The 25649-nt window shown below is 59.1% G+C and overlaps 1 protein-coding gene across 4 annotated transcripts; it reads left to right on the forward strand.

The window, feature by feature from the left end:
• The first annotated feature begins 1716 nt into the window (after positions 1 to 1716).
• On the forward strand, positions 1717 to 20844 carry LOC122393912. 4 transcript variants are annotated; one of them, XR_006258774.1, is made up of 6 exons: positions 1824 to 2044; positions 9885 to 9927; positions 10937 to 11117; positions 14664 to 14794; positions 18647 to 20375; positions 20490 to 20844. XR_006258774.1 is itself a non-coding variant. In XM_043390371.1 (5 exons), the coding sequence occupies exons 1-5, from the start codon at positions 2031 to 2033 to the stop codon at positions 19049 to 19051; spliced, it is 774 nt and encodes a 257-aa protein (XP_043246306.1). In that variant the 5' UTR covers positions 1717 to 2030; the 3' UTR covers positions 19052 to 20844. The 4 variants fall into 4 exon arrangements, 1 of the variants encoding a protein (XP_043246306.1); XR_006258775.1 differs by having other exon boundaries at positions 20493 to 20844; XR_006258776.1 differs by having other exon boundaries at positions 20496 to 20844.
• The last annotated feature ends 4805 nt before the right edge of the window (positions 20845 to 25649 follow it).

The following is a 25649-nucleotide window of genomic DNA, read 5'->3' on the forward strand; positions in this document are numbered from 1 at the left end:
CGCATACCGTCCGAGACAAAAATATTCCAGCTTAGCTATTAGTGGGGTAAAAAAACATTAAAATTGGTAGAATACATGTACGATAACCATGCAATGCATGGACAAGAACGCTTATAAAAATTCCGAAAGGTTATGGAATGACATAACATTTAAAAATTGTAAACAAAGTTGGTAACCTGGCAAGAAATGCTTTTCCGTGTTTTACAGAACAATGGTGATGGGCCTGAATCCCCGGTCTGGCTCATTTAAGCGACCGTGAAGAGAAGCATAATTGGAAACCATAAATTGGAACTGACGCCAGCTATGAAGGGCTAAAACGATGGGTGGCCGCTTTGCCCCGGGTGGCCGCTTTGCCCCACTCTCCCCTACTTGCATTATAGAAGTATACGGGTATAGTCTATGAAGTATGGTGAAATGTCCTTACCTTGCACGTCTAGGCATACCGCATAGCCAAGTATCGCCAAGAGAATATGTTCTGCCTGCTTGCGGGAAAGCACTACCTACCTGTAGGATCCTTGCATATTTCTACAGAATGGTTTTAAATATAGGTAGATAGAGGAAAAGCTGTTACGTATCTAATACCTGATTATTTTTTGCGAAATCCTCTCAAATATATAATCCTCTCCTCTCCTAATCCTCTCAATAATATCAAATGTTTATCAGTTCGAATGTTTTGATTCATGAAGATTTGTGGCAATGCACCTAATGTCAGCATCGCCGATGGCCGTAATGCCAGCAAACGACAGCCCTGCTGGCTTCCAAATGGTGGGATCGGTTGTCGCCACGGACCACGGGCTCTCGCATAAGACGGTACGCGCCAAAAGCGACAGAACAAAAACTTCTCATTTGACCATCTTTTGACATAAAGAAACTATTTTCCTTTTTTATTACAGGCAATCTAAAAAAGCCCTCTCTCCATTATAGCGAAAAACGAACCACATGATACTCGGTCAATCTTCGCTGTAGCCTGTACCTATATTCGCAGCATTATTTGATAATATTGGCACGTTTGGTCATTTATTTTGCGATTTGTTTTTAACCCCATTATGCAATTAATTTTGAAAGCATTGATTAATATGTGCCTCTGATGTGCTCGGTTATCACAATAGTGAACAAAGCACTTTGACAAATCAGTGTTTATAGTTTACAAATGACGACACCTTTCGTATGCAAATACAAATTACATGAGCTTCGCCCATGAATACAGCGCGATGCATCGCCGCCCACCGTCGACGGCGTCCTTGGCAAGGACACACAGGTCTTGGCGAGCCGATACCGTTCGGAATCGGAAACATTGCAGATTAGCTGTGTTTGTCGGCATGGTCATGACGGACGCCACAAAGGCTCCGCTACCGTAGCCATGCGTCACCGTCGCCGCCGCGTCACATCTGAACTTATCACAGCGCGCCGGCCGCAGTCTGCATGGCTTAGCGCAGAGTGTCCGCGTGTGCGCGTTGCCGCGGATCGCGCACCCATGCTGTGCTGTCTCCATGGCGGCGGTGAAAAGTCAGCGGTGCAGACTTCACGGCCGGCTGCCTGCGGCGGATCCCAGGTACGCACTCCCTGCCCCGTCCCAACGCCTGGTAATCGCGCTCGGCCACGCGCCGGCCGCCGCCGACCGGCCGACCCGACCAGTGACCGTGCCCTGCGGCGCTGGCGGCTGACCTGACCGGCCGCTGCTGCCCGAGCGTCCCTCTAGCTTCCCCGGGCCGGCCCGTGCGCCGCCGGCCGCCGCGCCGTCCCCCAAAAACCCCGGCCGTGCGCCGCGCCCGGCGATTGGCCAGCGGTGGTCACGTGACCAGACGGATCATTTAGCGTGCCAGTCGGCCGGGCGCGCTAGTGGTGCGGTTGGTGTCGAGCCGGTGGGTCGTGGCGTGCTCCCCGTGCTGAGCTGACGCCTGTGAACGGGAGAGGAGCTGACCAGTGGTGTCGGCGGAGATACTATGTGCTGTGCGGGACCGGCGGTAGTGGACAGTGACCCCAGCGCCGGACGACGCACGCCCTAATGAGGTGTAACGCGACAACGCCCCATGAACATATCTAAGTAGGTCACGTTTTATATATCTTTGTCTTTTCACGTTCTTCCTCGTTTTCATTTTTATGTATCTGTTTCTATGTCTTCTCTCCCATTTTCCTGTTTTCTTTAAATGTGTCATCGGTTATTTTATCTTAGGTTTTCCGTTCTTTTTATGTTTTTCATAGTGTTCATTTCTAAACTTCTCTTTTTCGCTGCATCACAATTTTCTGTCCTACTTGCCCTGCAAAATGTAGTGCCTCGCATCTCTGCGTCTTGTTGTTTCATGTGACTGTTGATTTCGTGGCCGCCTGAAATTGCCATTTGTCTCGCTTAAGCCGTGAACCCCTTTGCTCGTTGTGGGGATGCGCTCGATTTGGCTCTAAACAGACACTTGCCACTAAAACGGCAGTAAAACCACTCAAGGCAATCAAATAAATCACTACCATAAATTAGTATAATTGAGCTATTTGGATCGCCGGTCGGCTAGGGACGCCCGCGGCCCGCTGCCTCTGCACGGCCTTGCCATTATATTGTTGTGCGCTGTCGGAGGGCCGATAGCCGATAGCGCCGCGTCCCTATCACACACCGGCGGCCCCAGTGGGCGCCCGTGCCGCTGCATCTGATGCGGACAGACGGACACGGCCGGCCGGTCGGTCGGAGCCGCGCTGCCCTCTGCCGAGCACCGCACACATTTGTCCGCGGCCCGGCCGGCGCCCCCAGACGTGCCCTGCCACCTGGACCTTTCCAGGTGGACGCTTTGGCTACAAATCGCCTTATTCCGTACTGACAAAGCCCGCCGGCGGGCGGACGGGCGCGCTTGGGTACCGCGGGCGGGTCGGTCGGCTGTCACCTCTTGTACCGGGGATGCGCCGGTTCGTTACCGGGCTACTCCCGATCGCTTTGGAAACCAATAATTTCCGCGGCGGCGGCGCCCCCGCCGCGCTGAGCCGCACGCCCCTGTCCGTGGACGGACGGACGGACTGGGACGGCGCCCCCTCTCACCTGAGGTTAGGCGGCGACTCGCTCCGCGCCTCTGCCCTCCTCCGTCACTCTCCCGGTCACCCTCCTGCTCCGGGGGCGCCGCGGCACGCGCGTTTTACGAGCGACACTCGATTAAAGACAAGGGCGCGTCTCCGACGCCATTATAGGCCCACGGCGTTTGTCCCAGCAGGAATGTTAAGTATCGTTTAACGAGCAGCCAGGATTAGGCGCCGGTGCGGGACCTTACCTGGCGGCCCTTGCTCAATACCCCGTCATAAAATGTCACCATTGTGCGCGACCGGGACCCTGTCAATCGGGCGGCCCGGCTCGAGCGGTCGCCAGGGCCTCACAGGGTCCGCTCAGGACCCGCATGACCCTCGCTCGGCCCCGCTTATCTCCCTGCGGTCCTCGTTTGGTCCTCGCGCGCCGCCCGGCCTGCTGGAAACGGCCGAGCGGCCGTCTGTCGGCTTTCTCCGTGGCTCTGCGTGCGCCGTGTACCGAGCCGCGCGCAGGACAAGCTCTACCCGCCCGGGGGACAGCTCGGGCGGCGCGCTCCCCGCTCTGGCAGACTGCCGAGAGGCGCAGCTGGATCAGCTGTGAGCCGGCCCGGTGGAATGCGGGAGCACGGGTAACACGGAACAACTTACGAAGCGGTGTCGTGCCGGCTCGGGTGACGGGGTGGTTAGCACGGACCGCCGATATCGGCCGATCGTCGTCTCCCGGACCCGGAGCGGACGGCGGAGTCCGTCCTCCGCCGTTCGCCGCCGCTGCGCCGGCTGCAAGCTCTGACCGAATTCCATGGCTGGCGTGGCTGTCTGGCCGGCCGGGCGTCTGTTTATGTCTCGGCGGTGATGACGACGCTGAGCAGCTGGACGGCTGCGCCGTGACGCGGCAGCTCGCCGGCGTCACGGCTGATCATGCAGCTGCACGGCCGCCGGTCAACCGTCTCACTCAGCCTGCCGGGCTATTTAGGTATGCAGACAGAATCTGGGACTCCCGCGCTGCCTGCCGGCGATAGCATCGTCGGCAGAGACGGCCGCATCGGCATCGAAATGAAACTCATCCCGATTGGCATCGAACCAGCCGCGCCCGACCGTGCCCAGTAATTACTTCAGCCGCTTGACGAAACCATTTGGCTGACCAGCTCCGCCGCCGGAGAGGGGCGTGGAGACTAGAACCGGTATTGGACCTGAGGTTGGGTTGGTGTTGGGCCTGGAGCCGGTGTCTGTCCGATCGGCGCAGCGGTCTGCCTGTCGTCGGCCGTCAATTCGCCGGCGCGCTGTCCTGTCTGGGTCAGGGCTTCCCGTACCGTCGTGTGCCCCTGATCTTTCCGTATGCTCGCCGCCTGTCATGTCCCGGTCGCCGGTCGACACGACAAAGCGGCGGTGGCTTGTCTGTCCGATACGATCGCTGGTCGTCTGTGCCGGGGCGTCGCGGCCCCTGCAGCTGTCACATTCACTTGGCACGTACCGGGTGACCGCCACTGCTCCGGCGGACTGCGCGCCCCTCGGCTGTGTGCGTTCGACATTAGCGGCACCGGGGGCGGTCTCTGGCGCTGGTGGGTGTTTCCTGTCTATAGAGGATGGAGCTCACCGTCTGCAGACAGTGTCTGCGCTGTCTGCAGACAGTGTCTGCGCTGTCTGGGCTCGGCTTGCCAGCGCGGCCCGTTAGACTCTCTAAATGCCCCCAGTAGCCGGTGCTGAGTCCTTGCCCACGCTAATGCCCCGACCGCCGAGAGGCACCCACTGCACTGTCGTCACATTTACATCAACGGAAACAAGTTCTTTTATTATTATTTGCCAATAACTTATCGACGAGTGGCTATTACGCTAAGCGGGTAGCGGGGAGCGGCAATTAATCCATAAATATTCGGCTCACGTCAGTTGCACTGCCGTGATTGCTGTTTTGCGCCGGCGCTGTGCAGTCCGCCGGCGCCGCACGCGTCCCCGCCCGATGACGCATAGCCCGGCTGGCTATATGATCTTCGGTAATGACCGCCCGATGAGCAGCGGCTTTGGCCAAGCTGTTCATCAAACGGGCCGCGCGGAGCTGCCCGCGCCGCCGCCGGCCGGTTCGGGGTACCGCCGGTACTGCGTACCGCATACTCCAGTACCGGCCGCAGGGAGAGGTGTCTGAGATACCGAGTCTGTGGTGCCCTGGGTGGCCTGTCTGGTCTGTAGTCCCCGAGGGCAGTGTAATTCGCTCTCTCGGCGGTGTCGTGATCAGCTTGTCCGACTGCCGCGGCGTGTGCTGTGACTGAGGTCAGTTGTGAAGGTCAGTTGTATCACTGAGCAGTGACACTCACTGACCCAGTGGTTGTGCCCGGTGACCCTGACGGACGCTCCGACCTCTCTCGGTAGCAGCTTTTCGCCGACCTCGACCGGCTGCTGCTGACCTCGATTTTGATCTTCAAATCATCGACTAGCCTCATCGATCTCTGCTTATCTATATTGACCTTCTTGGCTGATCTTTATAGGCCAGTGCTGATTTTTACTGATTTGTGCTGGCTTAGCTGACGTCGACTGGCGTTGATGGCCTCCACCTGTTACATTTTATTGATATTGACCCCCGCATAATCATCTAAACGCTTCCTACGTTCGTTGGTTTTGTCCAACTTTTGAAGTTTTTCTCGCAACTGTCGGTATCTGCCGTTGTGGGTGGGTGGTATCTGCTGACCTCTCTGACCTCTGGTGACCTGGGCCGGCGTGCTCCCCTGTCGAGGGGGCGGTGAGATAGAAAGGACGCTGTCCATCGGCCACCCGGCTCATCAGGCGGCCGGCGGGCCCCCGCTGGCCTGTCGGCCCCTGTCAGAACGCGGCTCGTTAAAAACGCCACCCCTGACAGCCGATGAGCTTGCAACGACGCGCCCGCCTCCGCCGCCGGTTTCGAAAGTGCGCGGCCGGATTGGCGGCGCCGGGCCGCTGGCGACTAACTGGCCCGCTTTGAGCGGCTGCGACGGCCCTGGGTGGTGGTGGGTGCTGGCACCGGCACGAGCCGCGACGGCTCCGCCCTCGGTGCCGCTCCGGCGGTCCCCTGGTGTGGTTATCGGTTCCCCGGAGGTGTCGCTGCCCCGGTGATCTGTGGTTACTGGCCCATCGGCGGTGTCGCGACGCGGAAAACAAACGCGGCCTTTGTTTATGCATACGGCGCTCGGCGCGGCGCGGCGGCCGACCTTGTCTGCATAGCGGAGTAGAAATTAACCTCTGACCCGAGAGTGGCGCGCAGAGGTACTATTATTTATGGTAATCCCGCGTTGGCCGCGGTCGGTTGATCGCCGCTTGGCGTGGCCGGCGGACGACGAGACGAGACGCCGCTGTGGTGACACGCGCACAAAAAATCGTTCGAGATGTCCTGGGGTGCCTGTCTACATCAGCGGGCGCCTGTCCCCTGGGTGGGGCGTCGGTGCGCTAACGGACCACGTCGCACGACTTTATGGGCGCTGTCAGCGACTGGAGGAGCTGCCGGCTCGTCTCAGGTCACCTGCTGTCCTCGGCTGCTCCTCCTAGGGCAGTGACCTCCTCCCATGGCAGAAGCACCCTCCTCCCAGGGCAGTGTCGCGGGGACGCTGGCACGTGTCACACGGTGGCCGTCTCCGCCAGTCTCCCGGAACATCAGATGACCCCACCGGGAGACAACGCCTCACGGCAATTGCGAACTCCACTTTTTAACGGTTACTATGCAGTTTAGACCCAGACGATCGACATTGAACCCTCGGCTCATCACGATACGGCAGAAGCTGCCAGTTTTGTGGAAACCTTAAGTGCATCACGTATGTCTGCGGTTGTGCACGATTCGCTGGAATCTGACTAGCGTAACCTGGGCGCTGAGTACGATTCGAAGTCTGGGAGTCGGTGCCGGGCCTCCAGTGCCCTGAGGCCGACCTTTTGTGACATCCCTACCGCCAGCGTCAGATCGTATCACCAAAGGGGCGTGTAGTGCGCGGCTTAATCGCCCGCGCCGCGTCGATTCCGTCCATCGCGGTGCGCCGATCAACCGACAACAGCGCGCGCCCATTTACTTTATTGCCGGCGCGTCTCGGTGGCTTCTGACCGCACCGACGGCACTGACAGCCCGCTGAAAGGGGTCGGATTGTTAGCGGCCCACGGCCGTGAAGGAATTTCTCAGTGGCGAACCCGCTGACCGCTGCGCCCGCCAACGGTCGGCGGCGTTCGAAAATTTCACCCGGATCAAAAACATCTGAATGATTTCATCTTACAGTGTTGTACCATTTGACCATTGCTTGGTTTTGCGTCATTCGGAGGCTCCAACTCGGATGTTGCAATCTCGGCGATAGCTGCAATGATTTCGCGTGACTCCGGTTTTCGACTCGGCTGCCCCCTCCTGAGGCGCCGTGGGTCGTCTGCGGGTGCCGCCCCAGCTCCGCCCGTGGAGCCATTAGGCACGGGCGCGGCGGCAGGCGTGCATTATGACCGTCTCCGGCGGCTGACACACGCGCCGGGCACGCCGCCTCTCTGCTGAGTAACGGTCCCTGGACCGACTGCAGTCGCCCGCGATCACCTCCGCTCGGCCCCGACTGCCGCGTCCATCACCGCTGATTGACTGGTGACCGGGCCCGGTCCGGCTCCGGGCCCAGCCACGTCCGGAGCCGGAGATTTACACCCGTGTCCTCGCCCGCTCTCCAATAGGTCCACGTGCCCGGGAGAGACCCTCGGAAATGACCCTCCTCCGGCCGTCCTCATAGACGTCTATTTTTATTTTCATTTCTCCTTTTGTGCGGCGTGTCGTAAATTCGAGACGGCGCCCCGGTTCTCGAAGAAAGGTGTCGATAATCACCGCCGCCCTGGTTTATATGATTATAAAGTTAAATGCCGGTGTCTGGCGGGGATGGTCGCCGGGGGAGACGGGAGGCCTCGCCCGTCTGCCCCGGCCGCCGCGGTCTGAACCCGAGAGCGACCATAACGCGCCCGGCTGCATGATTGCCGACTCGCTCTGACGCGATGGCCCATTGCGATGCGGGAGCACACCCGTCACGGCTCGGTATGTTGCGCGCCACGTGCGGGCATGGCCGTGCTCGGCCGCGGCGGGCACGGCGGCGAGCACGACCGGCGTGCTGCCGACCGAGGGACCCCGCCGCCGCCCCTCTGTGACCAGCGCCGTCTGACGCACCCAGTACACCCGACAAAGCGTATCAGAACAATGGCTCCAGCAAAAAGTGACTGCGATGGATTGCGGCGGTGGCACATGGGCGCGCCCGGCCGCGGCGCGGCGGAATGGCCGCAGCGGCGCCGGCGCGGCGACCGCCGGGTCGCGCCCCGCTGACCGGACGATCAATAAGGTTTACCGCGACCGGTCGCGTGCCGCCCAAGGTCGCGCGGGTCGCCGCGCCGCCACCGTCGCTGCTGCCGGGCGACGTGCTAAGCCTCGATACGAGTCGGTCGGTCGGCCGCCTGCCGAGGCCGGCGTTCGAGGAATCGGTCTCGGCCGGTCGCCGCTATCTATTCCGTGGGGCGCTCGGCAGGCGACGAAACCCCGGGGAGCCTGCTCTGAGGGGCGCCAAGCGCCTGTCGACTGCTAACAGCTGCCACAAACACAACTGGAAATAGCGGCCACTTAGCGGCCGACTCTCCACCTGTCGCTGTGTCCGCCTCGCACGCATGCATTAGGTCGCAGAGAAAGCCAAACAGGCCATTGCGCTGTCTATTGAAATGCATGAGTTTCGGTGCCGGTCAGCTGTGCGCCGGTCGTCGGAGATCGCGATCTCGGCGCGGTGCGGCCGACGCGGCGCACTCGCTGATTGAAATGAATTTAATTTGCGACCGCCGGCACCGGACAATCGATGGCGTTATCCCGTACGCCGGCCGACGCATAAAATTTTCACACGTGGAGCCTCGCGGCGGTGTGCCGGCGCTCTCTGCGCTCCGCTCGCCTGCGCGCTCTCATATATTTCGTCTGCGCCGCGCCGCCGTTCGTCTCGATCGGCTGCAGCGACTTTTACACCGTCCAAAGATGGCCGTCAATACGTACGAGTCGAGTTTCATCGCGCCGTCAGTGGCTCCGATCGCTCGACACGGGCTAATTGCAGGGTGCGCGCCATCCCATTCGCGGGCGTGCTTTCACGAGTGCACCGCGTGCAGACGTTGATGGTGACGACCATAGCCGATCTCAGACGATTGCTAACGACAGATTTATAATAGGATTTGACTGGCCCCGGCCCCGTAGACAGATGTCGGCCGCTGCCGACTGTCTACCAGTGAGTCTCGTCGTTTGCGACTCTCCTAGCCCTCGCACAGCGCTCACAGCCCGCGTAGCCGCTGTCGGGGGCGCCCCGAGGAGAGGTCTCGTGCCTCGCGGCCGCCGACAGCCCAGAGTGGGCTGGAGGCCGTGACACGGCTACTGCGTCTGCGGCTCGGCCGGAGCGGCTCGATAAGATAGCTGTGCTGTACTGTCGGTATGCGGCGGACTTTGGCGCAGCGTTTCGCCGCAGCCCGGCCGGCGCCGCTGAGGGGAGGGGCGCCGCCTGAGGTCTCCCAAAACTGTCACTGCAAGTACACTGTGACCCCGGCTCGGCTCGGCCCGGTGCGGTACGGCCCGCGCTGCGGTCGACCCCGGCGAGGGGAGCGACCGGGCGCCGGCGGCCAGCCCGGCGCAAACGCGCCAGACGCGCGCCGCTCGAAAGCTGCGCAAATATTTGCCGGCCTCTCCAAGCGCGCGGCCATTTTGTGCGTCGATAGCAGTGCGTGCGGTGTGCGTGCAAGTGGGAGCGCGCAGCAACGCGCCGGCGCCTGCAAATGGATGATTAAACGAATCTGTGTGTGACTGTGTGCACTGTGCGCCGACTGTCGGCCGACCGTGTCGCTCCGGCACTGACTGATCCCTCCCCTGTGACTGATTTCCTTGGTACTGACTGATCTTTCCCCTGTTGCAGGCTTGGGCCACAACTCGTTTTAGTTGCAACTCTTCTGATGATGGTAAGTGCCTACCAGCGGCGCCGGCCCGGGCTTCTCTGGAAGCTACTTTGGTGTCTGGTATAGTGGGGCCGATTGCATCCGTACATGCTTGTCGCTGCTCAGATGACAGTCGCCAAATAAGTGCTCCTCTCTGATAAGCACGGGACTGTTCTGAGAACCAGCTAGTGCACTGGTGCTCATGCACCGTTTGGAGCTGTATCCGACTGCATTAACAGCAGAAACCGCTCATAGGCTTGCATTGAGACTAGACGGGTTTAAGAGGGTCCGGTCTGGGTTAGGTACCTGTCGCTACCCAGACAGTCGATTGATCGACGGTCTTTGTGACCTGTAACTATACCTCTGACAGCTACGTCGGTGACCCTCACTGTGACCTTCTGTTATCAGTTCTTGATGTGACCTTGTAATGTGATGTGATTGAACTCCGTTATGAGGCCTCGTGGGGTGACCTTGTGATATGACCTTGTGGAAAATCGTGTTTAGGCGAGAACCTGTGGAGTGTCCTTGTGATATGGCCTCATAACTGGTGCCCGACTACTTCAGATTGATAAATTCGAGAGTTCAAAAGAGGTTAACGTCGCAATACAATGCATACAGAACCTGACCCGTATCAAACAAGTCGAGTCAATACATGGAGAGCTATGGCTGTAGTGGTGGTTTTGCAAGCTTTCGCTGTGGATAGAAACAGTGGCAGTCATGTGTTACCTAATCGTTTATCGTTGCGCGGCTATCTTAGCCCACGGTCTTATCTCGCTCCTCGGCGCAAATCGTACACTCTCTTTAAACCCATGGTGCACTTGGACTGTCGACCATTTTTTGCGTTCTTCATAACCCTCACCCTGTGATCCCCTCGCCTCACGATGCTTGAACCCCTTTGTAGTGCCTCTGACCCCTACCGGTCAACGCTGACCCGAGTCCCCTGACCCTGTCCCTCCCCTTGTCTGACCATCCCCTGACCCGTGACCCCTGACCCGTGCCCCTCCCCGGTCTGACCTGACGCCGTTGGCCGCAGTTACTCACCGTCGGGTGCTCGGCGATGCCCTCCATTCCCGACGATCACAACCGAGCGTGTCGAAAGGCGTCGTGCACGTACGCCCACCTGTTCGTGCCACGACGCTGCAAGTACGACAGCCTCGTCTCAGTCTACCGAAATGGCACGGTGGACGCCAGCTCGCGCGAGAAAACCCAAAACAGTGAGTGACGACTGGCGGGGCGAGCTGATGGGGTGGAAAGTTGGGTGGTGTAGTTAGGTTTGGTGTGATGGTTGTGGTTATGGTGAAGTTCGATGGGGTCTGGGTCGGTGATAAGATGATAAAATCGAAGAGATGTCGCTTGAGGGCTTGTCTGATAGAGTGGGCTGTGGAGGGAGTTTTTTATAGGCCTGTTTGATGTGCTGTTGACGTTGTGATGGGCTGACGCCTATTGTTGATTTGAGGCGTCATATAAATATTCTAAATGCTTGGGTGAATGTCGTAGCTGTTTGTAGCACGAGATGGATTACTATTAAGTCGTTCCGAGACTTCTCCACATTACTCTTCGACTGATGTTCTCTTTCAAAACTGTCACATCACTTCCTTCCCCACATCCCTCTGAAGCTGCGAAGCCGAGTGCAGGTGCCCTGTGGTGCCCAGTCTCCCGGTGTGTGTTTAGCCCCCACCCGCCCAGCTCCACCCCTCCCGCGGGTCCCTCTGTGAGGCCGAGCCGCTCTGTGTGCCACGGCCTACCACTAGGGCACTGTTCGAAGAACTCCTCTATCGGAGCAGACAGAGCGGGCCGCCGACGGGAGCCGGGACAGAGCGGCGAGAGCGGCAATCGCGGCGCAGAGATAGCGCGGCTACCAATGTGCCGCGGCCGCACCGTGTGTTGACTGAATGGAAGGAGGCTGGCGATGGTGAGCGAACCGCCGCGCACCTGGGACACGATAACGACGGAATTCGCCGGGATAAAAAGTGAAATGGCATTCGCTCGGCGGAGCGGGAATGTGACAGAACAGCGATACGGTCGCGGTGAGTGGTGCGAGGAGAGCAGAGAACGCGTGTCGAGAGCACCTCGCCAGACCGCTGGGACGCGACGAAAGCCGGCGGCCGGCCTCATTACGTAAGGTGGCCCATTCCCCGTTAAGGGACAACAAATGCCTTCATCTGGGCGCGATTCGTATGCCCATTTAGGACATGAATCCATTTTCGTGCAAACGGTTTTATATCCTGTGCCGACACCTCCCTGCGACTATTAATTTGCTTTAATATCAGACGTAGCAGCCGAGGCAACTAGTTACAAAGTAGCGCCTGTCTAGCCTAAATATGGGTTTGTATGCAAATACGGCGCCAGTCTAGAATTAATAGCTTCTCGTCTCTGAAGGGACCGACCTTAGGCTTAATTAAATCATGCGACCGTTTGGCGGCCTTACACTGGTGGGTGGGATGGGTTCCCCGCCCGCACCGTCCCGTCAGCCCCGGCGGCCGCGTGTGTTTTGCTCTCTAGTGTCGGCTCTCAGCTCCGACCCGTTTCCACCTCGGGTTTCTATCCTTTCTCGCGTGTGGATGTGTGCCCCTTGTGCTGGTATCCATCGCTAACAACAACCGTAGTCTCTATATCGATCGGATAGCGGTGATCGGCACACAAATCTGGCGCACCAGAATCGCTGTGCGCAGCAATCGAATCCCGTCTCACGTCTCACGACCTTGGCTGACCGCCCGCGAGGTAAACAGCAGCTAGAAAGAAACACCTTCCCAGCCTTGGCTTAGGACGGGCCGGCGGCGGCTTAACACCCCGCGTGCGAAAGACCGGACAGGCTTGAAATCTCTGCCGGCTCCAGCCCCCGCGGCAGGCGGCGCCGGTCAGCCGTGGTGCCGGGGCCCGGCTGGGGGTCTGTCCGCCGCCGCCTACTGCTGGCCAACCGGACAAAAACGCACCACTGAGTTACGACTGGACCGTGCCGTTTGCCATGCCGAAATGGGTGCCTTGCATATTTGCCGATCTGTCGAGGTGTCCGGTGTCTGCGGGAGGCGGCGGCGGCGCCGGGGCGGGGCGGAGTGGCGCGCGCGCTGCCCTAGTAATCGAATCACCCCCGCCAGGCCGGGCGAATGGGCCGGGCGCGTGGCGGCCGCTCAGCACCGGTCAGGGGTCCGCTATTTCCATAGGGGCGCACTCCGTGTCGTAATCGGAGTGTTAGCGCACGCTGGGTGCACCGCTCATCGGAATTTCAAGTCGGAAATGTAATGTAGCAATTGTTGTTCTCTGAGCGGTGCGCAGCGGGGCGCCGTCTCATGGGTTTATCGGCGCTGTGACCGTTTTTGCTCGGAGGTGATTAGCACCGGTGAAACCTTAGCAGCACGCCATCAAAGCGGGTGCACCGCCGGAGCAGGTGCAGCGGCGGCTTACCGGGAACAGCGCCGGCCGGCAGCGAAACTCTGTCAAACCCGGCAGATAGGAGAGGTGCGCGCAAAAAGCGTCTTCCACCTGTCGTGTCGATTAGGTGACCTGTGCGGTGTGCGGCGGACGGACGGCGCGGAAAGACGGTCGAGAGGCCGCCAGAGCCGGCCCGCTGGAGACGAGGAATGTTATCGGACCGATGGCAGATCCGGACGGAGGAGCTGCAGCCGCCGAGCGCGATTACATCCCGATAGGACGCCTTTCGGCCGGTGCAAATCACACGCGCCGCCGCCGACGTCGGCGCGGCACTGGTGCACGAGCCTTCGTGTTCTGTTTTCGACGGCACCGGCTGAGTGTTTAAGAAGCGGCCGGCTCCTCTGTTAATTGCACTCTGATTCGTTTGCTCTGTGCCCTTTTTGTTCGCGTTCCGCGGCGCAGTTGCGCTGGCAATGATGTCGAGTCACAGCAGCACACAGCGGATATGTTTCCAGTGGCCAGTGTGTGCTCTACGCTGCGTCGCGCTCGACTGGTGCTACCGCCGTGTGCGACCATGCAGTCGCCGCTATCACCACGGGCGCGGGTGCTGGCGCCCGCGCCGCGTCGCAGTCTCCATTCATGTCCGGCTACTGGCGCGCTCAATGGTGGTTGGCCGGCGGCGGTGCCGACTCCGTCTGACGTACTCCGGCCCTGGCACTGTTTGCTCTCCGCTGTGTCAACACGGGCCGCCAACAGGCTGACGTCTGTTCTCTCGGCTCCTGTTACCGCCCCCGCCCCCGCCCCCGCCGCCTGACCAGCTGCGTCACTGACGGTAGGAAGCGCGAGCGGCTATCCGAAACGCATCGGCTTTTTGCTGCGCCGTCGGAGGTCGTAGCTTGCATGTTGGACATTGATGTGATATTGATCAGGCGTCGACACGAACGGGGGGTGCCGATCACCGCTTACCGCCCGCCGCTCCCCGCCCACCGCCCGCCTGCCCTACAATCCACCGCCCACCACCCAGCACCCAGCGTTCCGTAGTCCACCGTCCTCACTCCTCGCCCAGCGTCCAGCGTCGGTAGGATTTTGCTTCTGTGCGGTGACTAAGAGCGGCACGCCGATGGCCGGTAGCGGCGTGTCTGCGATCACGGCGCGGCGGCGTTAGTGGCGCAGCACGGCGCCAGTTTTTGCCACACGCCGTATCAGCGCAGAACGGCGGCTCGTCAGCGCGCACAGCTCACGTGACGGACGAAATTACAGGGCCGCGCCGCCGCGCCGGACGTCGGTGGCGCGATGGACAGAGCACTTAGCCGGCACGGACCCCACCCGGCGCGGGACGACGGGCCGGCGGTCCGCGGGGCCCACTGACGGCTGTCCTCTCTGTGTTGCAGATCTACTGCGGTTCCAGACCGATATCAGCCAAACGGAAACTCAGGAGCAGGGAAAGCTCTTCATTCACATCTACAACCAGAGGGCGAAGAGGTACATCTGCTTCTCGCGCTCCGGCAGAGTAAAGACCCGGGTGAGTGATTCTCTCTCTCTCTCTCTCTCTCTCTCTCTCTCTCTCTCTCTCTCTCTCTCTCTCTCTCTCTCTCTCTCTCTCTCGCTCTGTCAGCGGGCGGCCGGACCTCGTTCGACGGACGGGGGCGGGTCGGCCGACCGGCCGTCGAGGCTAGATCGAGTCGCGTCGGCGAGAGTCAACACCGGAGACGGATGGCCGGCTGCCGAAATTGGCCACCGGTCCGCCCGCTCTGTTTGTCCCGTACGCTAATGGTGTTTGTATGTAGGAATGTATGTAAACCGCCCCCCCAGTGATTGACTGGCGTCGGACGGGACGCTGACCCGCGCGCCCCGCGTCCTCTCGCCGCGCCGCGCACCGTTTGCCCACCGCACTCGACTCCCACGCGATTAGAACGGCTATCTCAATCGCTGGTCAGACGGCGCGGCGGTGACGGACGGCCGTCCACGGTCAATCTGTAATGGGCGCTGTCCGGGCGGGCCGGCCGAGACTGTCCTGTTTTAGGGCGGCACGTCTCGGCTAATGCGCTAACTGGCGGTGTGGTGACGTGTTGGAAATGAGAGGCGACGGCGGCGGCGGTGTCGGTGTCCGGTTTGATCTGGCGCCGCCGCGGTGGTCCCAGGCGCTAATTAGACGACCAAACTGAGCAGGGAGGGCCGCGCCGCCCGCCCGACGGTGCCGTCACCGCCGCAGACACGTCCGGATCTCAGAGACCGACAGAGTCTGCGGGTGCGCCCCCCCCCCCCTCCCCCGAGCTCCACCGGTTCATACCCTGGCAATCACAAGGGCACACTGCCAGCCGAGCCTTCAAAGCAGGAGCTCCAAATATCCACAGTTGATGGTACGGAGACTTTACGTCTGTGGGTCATATAGGACGGGATGTGGCGGAAGAGACTGGGTATCTATCTGGTGACCCCTGCTCTGGGACGACTGTTTACCGTCGCCGCGCTGTCTGCTCGGGAGTCACGCTGCGTGTCGTGCGTGTCGAGCTGGACAGGCGGGTCGCCGTGTCCCGGGTCAAACGGACGCACAACGACGATGAATATGCAGTGGATGTACTCCGGGAGAGGATGGGAACGGGAGGAGAGGAGGAAGGTTGACGGGAGGAGGGGCACGAGGAAGGGTGTGAGGACTGGGAGGAGCGGCGCGGACCGGAGGACGACCACCCGGGTGTCTGTCAGCGGCTCGGCCGCGCTGCTCAGAGCTACCCTGTGATTTGGGCCGGCCGTCGGGGTGGCCGACCGCGCCTCCCCGGTCCAACTGACACCGGCATGACGGAAAAACAGCGCCCACCCGCTCATTACCGGCAAAACACGGCTGTGCCACGGCCTCGTGAAATTAACCAGTGTTAATTACCCGAGCGGACACTGTGGGAAGCTGCTGTCGACGCTGCCGAGAGAGCAGGGGAGAGAGAGTTAAGAGCAGAGGAGAGAGCGAGGGCAGCGAGAGAGGACGGTCCAGGTCCGGACGGTGGGACCAGCGGCCTCCACCTCCTGGGCCCAAAGAACGCTGACGCGCCGTCAGCGCGACCCGACTCCAATGTCGCTCCTCGAGCCGCCCGCGCGCACCCGGCCATTTGTCCGTGTTGTCCCCCCACAAATAGCCGCGTTTTTGCATGTCGCATTGTCTTTGACTAATTTTCCTTTTCGTACAATGAAGAAGCGACTGCCCCTTGGACCTGCCAACTTTTTTGGCGCGCCAGTCACGGCGGCAAATATTGACACGGTAGCTGTTCTGTGAAAAGGCGATCCATCATGATCGCCGCGTGTCGCGCGAGTCGCCTCGGTACGCCGCTCACCTGACCCCGGGCGCGGCCGCGCGCGCGCCACCTGTTTGAGGTACTGTCACCGACACTGTCATTAGTGGGAATCGCGCGCGGCGCGCACTTAGCGCCGCCGCTGAGGGCGTGAAAGCGACCGCTGACAGACGGCGTCGCGCTGTTGTGATGCGGCCGGCCGCCGGCGGCGGCGCCCGCCGATTGAACCAATCGCCGGGGCGAGACGGCCGGCCGGTCGGGCGGCTTCTTTATCGATTGTATCCGGCACCTGATGATGGCTCGATGGCCGCCGGCGGCGGCTGTTGTTGGCCGCCTGTTTACACCTGTCCGGCCGCCTTATTGATCACGGGCGGCCACTGTTTTGATGTCGGCACACAGTCTGTGACGATAACGACGCTCAGATGCGCCGCCGTCGCCGCGCCCCGCGCTGCGTGCGCCAAAAGTGGCGCACGCAGCTGTCGGCGCAGATGAGAATGACCCAATTGTGCGCCGTTAGGAGGCTGAGGAGGGCGGCTGGCAGTTGGCGGTGGCTGCGGCGCACGCACACGGTGCTTCGGTCAGGGCGTTACCAGGAGAGCGCCACGGTCGGCGCCGGTGCGCCGGTTTCACCCACGACCGCCTGTGTACGCGCACAGAGCGCCGCACTTGACACCGCCGCGCCGGCGCCTCACGCATATAATGCGCCACGCATATTATGCCCATCACATCTGCATGTGAATGGTGGAGTCTGTAGCGCGTCCGGATGACAAAGCGGACGTCGAAACATATCTGGCCAATGGAGACGGAGAGGCGTGGGAGGCGTCGGCTGGAGAGGACGCCGTGACAGCCGGCGGGGCCTTTCACCGTGTCTCTGTGCGCCGCCGAGCCGCCCGTGCCGGCCGGTCACAGGGCCGACCCGGCTGCTGAGGTCTTCGCCGAACAGTCGCGCCCGACCTCTCGATGTCCGTGTGGCAACGGCGCGCTGACGTCCGACAGCCGCCCGAGTCCGACCGACGGCCTGCAGAATGGCAAGATTTTAGTGTTTGGACAATACCAGAGCAAACACTCGTTGGCGTTTGCTCAGACTGCGCTGGCGCCAGGGAGGCGGTGGCTGCGGCGGCTGTGTAGACTGCGGTGGTGGCGGCTCGCAGCAGTGCTGCCTGGATGGGTCGCCCGGTCCCTCGCCGCGCCGCGTATCTAACAGCTGGAACAGGACGTGCCGGTCGGTGGTATTTATGCGGTTTGAGGAGCTCCGCCCTTCGGCGCGTGCCGGGCGGACGCGCCGTTCCATGGCCGATGACAGCCTGGCCTCCGACTCGGTACCACCGTGTGACCGTCACCGTTTCCCGGCATGACACCGCGGCCGGAGCGGCGGGTCTGCGGAACGGAGGAGTCCGCCGGTGCAGTGTCCTGTCATCTCACGTTCTACGGGAACGTCTGACGAGCTGGCGGTTCGTGCTGACCGTGACCGCGTGCGGCGGGCATCGTGAGGCGCTCGTCAGGCCGCCGTGAGTCGTGACGCGCGCTGGTAGGAGCCGCCCGCCGTCAGAAAACTCACCACGTCATCACTGTGGGCAGCGCCGGCGAGAAGAGCAAATGTTATCGAAATGTCAGCGAGTTCGCAGAACCTCTGCATAATGAGGCGGTGAAAACCATATAGACGCTCACTTAGCTGCCAAAAAGGCTATCGGCGCGGTGATTGTTGGGGAAAGTCCAAGGACGTTAGGTACGCGCAGGTTGAGAAACTCACAAAAAGGGGCATAACTCTAGCACTCTGGACGTAACTCGGCCGGTGTTGCTCTTCTCGTTTTGCGCGTAGATCAGGCTTAGCGCGGTGGAAGCGATGAGTGTCGCACAACAGGCTCGTAAGCCGCGCGGTCGGAGCTCGGGCACGGCGGCTCGCTAAGCGTGACAAATCTGGAGAGCGCCGGCGATGTGTATCACTTCGCGGGACGGAGGGGGGGGGGGGGGGAAGGGAGGAGTGTCATCCGTTCCACTCGACTGTGCCGCTGTCCGGTCGTGTGTCTGTCTGTCTGTGTATGTTCACCAACCCTGTCGTGCTGGCACCTCTGACCGGTCCCTCTCTCTCGCTGTTGCAGAAGCGGTTGCCGCCGAGCGGCCGGGGTCGGCACAGTCGGCTGACGTGCCGATTCGTGGAGCAAATGCCCAGAGACGAGAGCGGCCACCTGTACACCATGTACGTGGCCGACGAGCCGCGCCGGCCCAGCAGGCGGGAGCGCGTCATTGCCTTCTGCAGCGGCGGCCAGGCCAGCCTGCTCAGGCTGCCGTCCGCGCACCGCATGGCCAGGAGACGTCTGCGACAGTGTGACGCGCGCCGGCTGGCCGGCAGGCGCGCCGCGCGGCGGCGACACCGGCAGAAGCGCGCCGCCGCCAACCGGCAGCGCCGGCGGCGTCGGCAGCGTCGGCAGCGACGCGCCCAGTGCCAGTTCGTGTTTATGAAGCAGCCGGTGTCGTCGTACCGGGACGCCGTGCGCGCACTCTGACTGCCAGCCGCGCCCAAGCGCGCCGTGCCACGTACAAAGGGTGATAGGCGGCCAGGACTTGTGGCGGCCATTGTTATGTGACTGCGTGATGCGCGGTGCCATGTGTTTGTATGTGAATGTGCGTGCGGCGCACCAGTGCGTGTGTGTCTGTGCGTGCGCGTGCCATCGTTGTTTCACTCATTTGCTCTGTTTTGCTCAAAGCCATCCGATGTTTGTCCCAGCGCAGTGGCGGACCAGCTCGTTAATAATCATTACACGTCATAGTAGACTATCGCACTCGTCGGCTTTGCGCTTCAATGGACTCTTAATTTCATTACTTCCCGCCAGGAACGGCGGCTGGTTGAATTTTGGCGCGACGGAGCGGTGAATTTGGCGCGCCCAGGCCAGGTGCCGGCGGGAATCAATTTCCACCTCTCGACTGCGACGCCCGTCAAAACAAAACCAAATTAGCCGGCTTCCGCACGGCGCGTCAGCTCTCCGTGCCAGATGGACGGGTTTAATTAGCGAAAACAGGGCCCAACTGCGCGGCGCGCGCGCTCGACCGCCGCCTGCCGGACCCCTATCACCGGCCATCTCCCGGCGGCCGCCGCGCCGCGCTGTTAATAGCCGATTAACGCGCGCGCCCGCGACACCAGGACGGCGCGCATCGTCCGTAACAGCTCCATCGGCAGCGGGGCGCGCCCGTCGCCACCGGCTGAGCGTGCGCCGCCGTCAGAGCGGCCCGTGCGCGCCGGCGGCCGCCGGTCTGTCGTGCCGCGCCCCGCCCCGCGCCGTAATGTCAGGGTGTCGGTGGTGTAATCGCCACTGCGCCGGACACCGGCGCGGCGCCCGGCATCATTATAAATGACCGCCACTTCCTCCGGTAAACAGGGCTGCGGCAGCGGTCCACCGGCCCTGCCCGCACCCGCCTTCCTGCCGCTCGCTGACGTATCAATTCACACGCTCCGCGCCGCCCTGGTTCCCGGCTGTCCGCCGCTCAAAATCCCGTCATCGCTCTCTCAGACATACCGCCCGACTGCCTTACTCGCGCCGGCAGGGAGCCGCGCGCTGGCCGTCGGTGCACGCGCCGCAGCGCGCTGGGCCGTACCCGCGCCGCCGGCGTGTCGTCGGCGCTGTGTCGCTGGCTCCGAATGGAATCTCCCACCGTTTATGCACGGTGCTGTTGATGTGCGTACTGCCCCGGCAGTCCGGGCGACCCGGGGTCCGGGCCCGCCGCGCGCGCCACGCCGAGGCGACTCGCCAGCCTCTCGGCTTTTAGGGTTGGCGTTTTTACGCTAAATTGCGCGATATTTTATGGGTGGAGGTGGTGGTGTGGTGGCTGTGACGCCTGGCGCGGCGGCGGTGGCGGGTCAGCGCTGGGTCACTGTCAGGTCACTGTCGGCGGCGGCCTCGTGCGTCCCGACCTCGTGTCCTGCGGCAGTGACCGGCGCGCATCCGCCGCCGCCGCCGCCGCCGCCGCCACCGCCATCACTGCTCTCCTCCGCGAGCACATAATCAGTATTTATTTCTGCTCTCGCAGAGTTGTGTTGTAAGGGTCACTGCACGCCGACACTTCCATTCAACACGCCGACACTTCCCATCCAACATTCCTTGTCTAAATATTGCGAAGATAAAATGTGGCGTACTAGTCAGTTTGTGTGTTGTTGGGAGTACCTCTCCATTTACGAACAAGGATGTGTATCTGATTGTAAATAGTTTTTTTAGTCATTTTTGTAGATGGATGTTTCATTATTACTTCTGTAATATATTTTGGCACTAACAATGTAAAATAAAATAAATCATGTCAGCGTGTATCCGTTTGTTGTTTTTCGTCCTGAGGAACTCGGACGATTCGCGAATGACGAAGGTGGAACGTGCACTCACGACGCATGACAACGTGCGTCCCGAAACACGGCTTTATTTGAAAATACAAACCCTAAATACTTATATCGGTATAGGCTTATATTTAGACCCACCATTTACTTTATCCAATCTACATCAGAGGTCACAGACAATAAGGCCACAAAGAGTTCGTTTCCTTATTTTTCGACGTACCTCAACCGTGAACATCACCGCTCTATTTTCTATAAAAAAAAAACAGCCCCCCCCCTCTCCGACATCACACGAAACATGATTTAATAATCCATTAACTGTTTCCAGAATGATCAGGTCTCCCACCGATAGGTAGGCGACCGACGGCCTGTTTTTTTTTTTTCTAGCGAAGTGATGGGAATTTTCGGCTGACCAAGTGTCAGCCTGTGGTGATTTTTCTCGGCGGTTCGACCACAATGGTGGCTGCCCTCCCGTTCGCTCACAATGGCCGGCGGCGCGTCCAGCCGCCCGCACCGACGCATTGTGTCGGTAACAATGTCCATTGCTGGTAATGGTTAGCATTGATCTTCAGCCCGAGTACCTACCGCAGTGGACGGCGGACGGCGATGCATTCAATTTGAATATTGAAGAATGCCGGAGTGGACGATTAGCAGTGGTCGTCGCTCGCCTCTCCTGGCTCTCGGGATCCGCCCCGGCGGGCCCATTTACATAATTGGTCCACTCGGGTGTGTCCGCGGGTCTGTGTGAAGTGGACTGGGCCGCCAGGGTGGCCCGGCTGGCCGGCCCGACCGTCACCCCTTCCCGACATGCCGATCATTCTGTCACCGGTCCGTCAGAGGCGCGCCCCGACCCGTCATTGGCCGCCGGGTCGGACGGCCGCGCCGCGACGACCGCCACCCGGCACCCTTTAATTACGTCCCGGCGAGCGCGGCCAGGCCGATTTCACGCCACCTTCTTGGCAACAGGAAGTGTCCGCCGGGCGATAAATCGGCCCGGCGCCGGCCGCCGCGCTCAATGGCTCCACTGGGACGGCATGGCCAATCGGCGCGGCCACCGGCGACCCGTGGAAGGCGCCCCGTTTTTATCCGGCCACCTTCCAGTCGGATTACAACGGTAGCGCAGCTGAAAAATGGCCCCCGTCCGGCCTGCAAATTCCTCAGACGCGCCGGCCCTCCACGATTTAGCCGTTCCCCAGGCCGCAACTCAATTTCTAAACCCTTTGAAGTAGATTGATGGCAGCCTCGAATTGCTTCCCTTTGAGTTCAGCTCGCCTCATTTACTTTTCTGGGGATAATTGTGAAACGTGCCCTGCTTTTTATCCCAGCGCGACCGCGACGGTTCACGCAAAAAGTACGCGCGCTCGTCCCAATAACCAAATCGAAAAGATCAGCGCGTTTTTCAGGTCAGACCCTGCTGAGTAAATAGTGAGTCGCCGGTGGCACTGGCTGTCTCACTGTCCCGGATAGGCTGGGACGAACGGCGCAGGGGCTGCCGCTCGCCCCTGTCTGATACAGCTCTATGTCCTACAGGTCTGTGGGTATGTGGACACTGCATGTTTGTTGGTCTGAGACTGACCCGGAGCGCAGCAGCGTCACTAGTTAACAGTACCGCCCAGACTGCCGGAAACATCACGGAGCTCAGACAAAAGCAAGCGAGGAAAAACCATGTGGGTCATGGCTGAAGATCACCCAACGCAAAGGCTTGTCAGAGCGCGCGCTTCTATTTATCTCCAAAGAGAAATGGTGCCCGGTCCACAAATGATTTTGCACTTACAACAAGGGGTCGATAAATCTCTGGTCTTTGTCGCCCATTTAGAGACGCCCGAACGTCTCTATTCTGTGTGAATACAAACGGGCCGTCGATCACGTGACTATTTCGGAACAGAGGCCGTCTGGGCGCCGCGAGACCACGTGACTGGGGCGGACGGCGGTGGCCGGCGGGGACAGGAACAGGGGCGCGCCCGGCCGCCGTCGGACAGAAGCACGGGAGGACACCGCGAGGAGATGTGGCCGGAACAGCACTGTTCTCCGGCGGATTAATGTGTGGAAAGTGAGCGGCAGCGCGGGCGTGCCGGCATACCCAGTGGTGCAGACGAGGCCGAACACGACCGTACCTACGTCCTGACAGAACGGAGAACGGATCACAAGGCTGGGTCAAGGTGAGCGCACAGCTGCTGAAAATAAAGAGCCTTTTGCCTTGCAAAATTTCTATAGATAAACATTTGCATAACGTTTACCTATCAGTTTTATTGATAGGTTCCTATAAGTATGCCAGTTTAAAATGCAGGACTCTCCAAGCTGCTCTCTCTGCCCTCTACCCCACCTCTCTCTCTCCCTCTTACCCCCCCCTCTCTCTCTCTCTCTCTCTCTCTCTCTCTCACACACACACACTCTCTCCTATATGACGGTCCGTTAGGAAAAACGTGACCCCTCTCGCTACCTCACTTGACTCCGGACGCACTTTACCTAATCCAGATTAGTGGTTCCTTCAGCGCAGCATCGTTGCGCTTTATTGAGAAACCGCCATGGACTCAATTTGCATTTCAAATATAACCGTAACCTGATCCCTGCAAAGCGATTGCCTCTTTTGAGCCTTTCATGCATGGCTGTTAAAATCACCATGTAACGAAGCGGTGGGCTTATAACTCAGCTTCCATTCACCCAGGAGAGTCGTAAAAGTTTGCGGTGGAAGGCCAGTTGAAATGAGAACCTGAGCCATCAGTGTAACTGACGCGAACATCACATCAAACACATACCTACTCGACCGTGCCGACATTTTATAGCTGTCGAGATGTGCATTCCATTTTCAAGCATGGAGGACAAGAGCAATGAAGATGTCCCACTTTTCGATTGGGGTCTATTAGAAATTGTAACACATTGATGGTTGCTCGCAACGGATAAATTCATCGAGCGTCAGTCATGGTCAACATTTTAAGCAGTACAATATTCGTGAAGGACTTGAATCGATCAAAAGCGATCGAGTGCTGAAAGTCCAATGTTCCGATACCTGAGTAGGCTACAGTGACCTATATAACTAAGATCGTTCCTATTATTTTTTAATTCTTTGTTAAAATGTTTTTTCCTTTTAATTAAGCGCTTTTGAAGTTTTCAGCTCTTATTTTTTTTTTTTTTTTGAACAGTTTTTTATCTTTATAACCCTTGAAACGAATCATGACGTCTCTTCGTCACAACTTTATATGCCTTAAAAGCTACGGACGTACATAAGACCTGTTTGTTTACCCTGTGGCTTTCTGTGCTGATCATCATTACAATACGCCATTGATGGGTGTATCGAAGGTCACACTTACGTTATCGGCAGCTGGCGCTAAGAAACGTGATCGAGATTTCTGGGCCGATAGCAGCATCTTCAGAGGCTGTCACCGGGCGCCGCGCAGGGGGCCAATCGAGATATCGCGACTCAGCCAGCCGCGACATCTCACTCGGAAGCTAATGGATGGCATGTAAGAAGGTATGTCACTCTTCACATGTGCGCTACACAAAACGGTGTGTTACCATGTCCAACGAGCAGGTTTTTGCAGTTGACTGTACCGAAAAGGACCTTGAAGTGGAGGTTTGATATCATGGATGGCCTACATTAGGGTCTGTTGGTGATTATAGTGACACCGTGCATACCTAACTAATGACACTTTTCAACATGTCCCAAACTGCTTACCGGTTTGAGCTGGCGTAGGTCTGTGAGCGGTTGGTTCGGCACAGAGCGGGTTGGTGCCGATACCTAGGTACACTATCTGAGCAGTGAGACGTGGCCTCAATGGGCCGCTTTACACTAGAAGACTTACAATTAGATTAGGAAATTCTATGCTTAACCCATGTTTTAGTTCTCGTACGGTTATAAAGAGTGTCAAAGCGTCGTAGAACAATATTGTGATGCATCCTCTCTCTTTGTAGCCGGAAAGCATTGCATAATCTCTCTCGTCCGATATGGCACGCACACATAAACAAATAACAATGCTCTATATGCATGACACGGTTGACCAATGACCATACATGGGCTAATAAAAAACACACATGCAGACACACATTTGAACATGAACCTATTGATCTGAGTCGCCAAATTTGCATTATTGTCATGAATCGCAGTATAAGTGAGCGATAGTCTGCATACTTGGGGGGGGGGGGGGCTCGGCCGCAGTCGCCTGTCTCATTCGCGTGCTCCGTGCAGTGACATGTGATGATGAATGAACCACTGGTGCTTTTTGTATCTAAACAGCCCCGTAAAATTGTTCGATTCGTGCAGATCGCAGATCAGTGTAGACTTTTTGATATTTTTCATAATCAGCTTGACATGCTGCAGGCATTAATGGATAGTTATGTGTTGCACGATGCGTGAATTTATTGGCATTTATCTATCACTGCCAGAAACTTCTGACACAGCCGCACGAAAGTGTCTACATTGGCTTCACCAACCATTCGTTGTTTCATTATTATTCACTTTTTCGACGCCTGAGCAGCTATTGGCTTATATAATTACATAAGCATTTAAATTTTCAAATCCTCGATGAGGCTATAGAGCACTGGTGACGAGAGTGAAATGTGACTTGTTTTTAAGTCTCATTTCGAGGACGGTGGCTGCCCCACCAATGTGGATGGACTACATGAAGCGAATAAATAAATCAATATATGAATAAACAAGCCAGTAAGAAAAATAAAACACCAAAATGCCAAAAGGTAATTTTATGCTGAGTCATGAATGTCCGTCACCTGTACTTTGCTTAAAATGATCACGCTCTGGCAGCATGGACAGCCCTGATGCCAAATCGGGATTG

Source organism: Amphibalanus amphitrite, unplaced genomic scaffold (genome assembly GCF_019059575.1).
Source record: "Amphibalanus amphitrite isolate SeventyFive unplaced genomic scaffold, NRLGWU_Aamphi_draft 000562F_arrow, whole genome shotgun sequence".
In the NCBI taxonomy this organism is placed as follows: domain Eukaryota; kingdom Metazoa; phylum Arthropoda; class Thecostraca; order Balanomorpha; family Balanidae; genus Amphibalanus; species Amphibalanus amphitrite.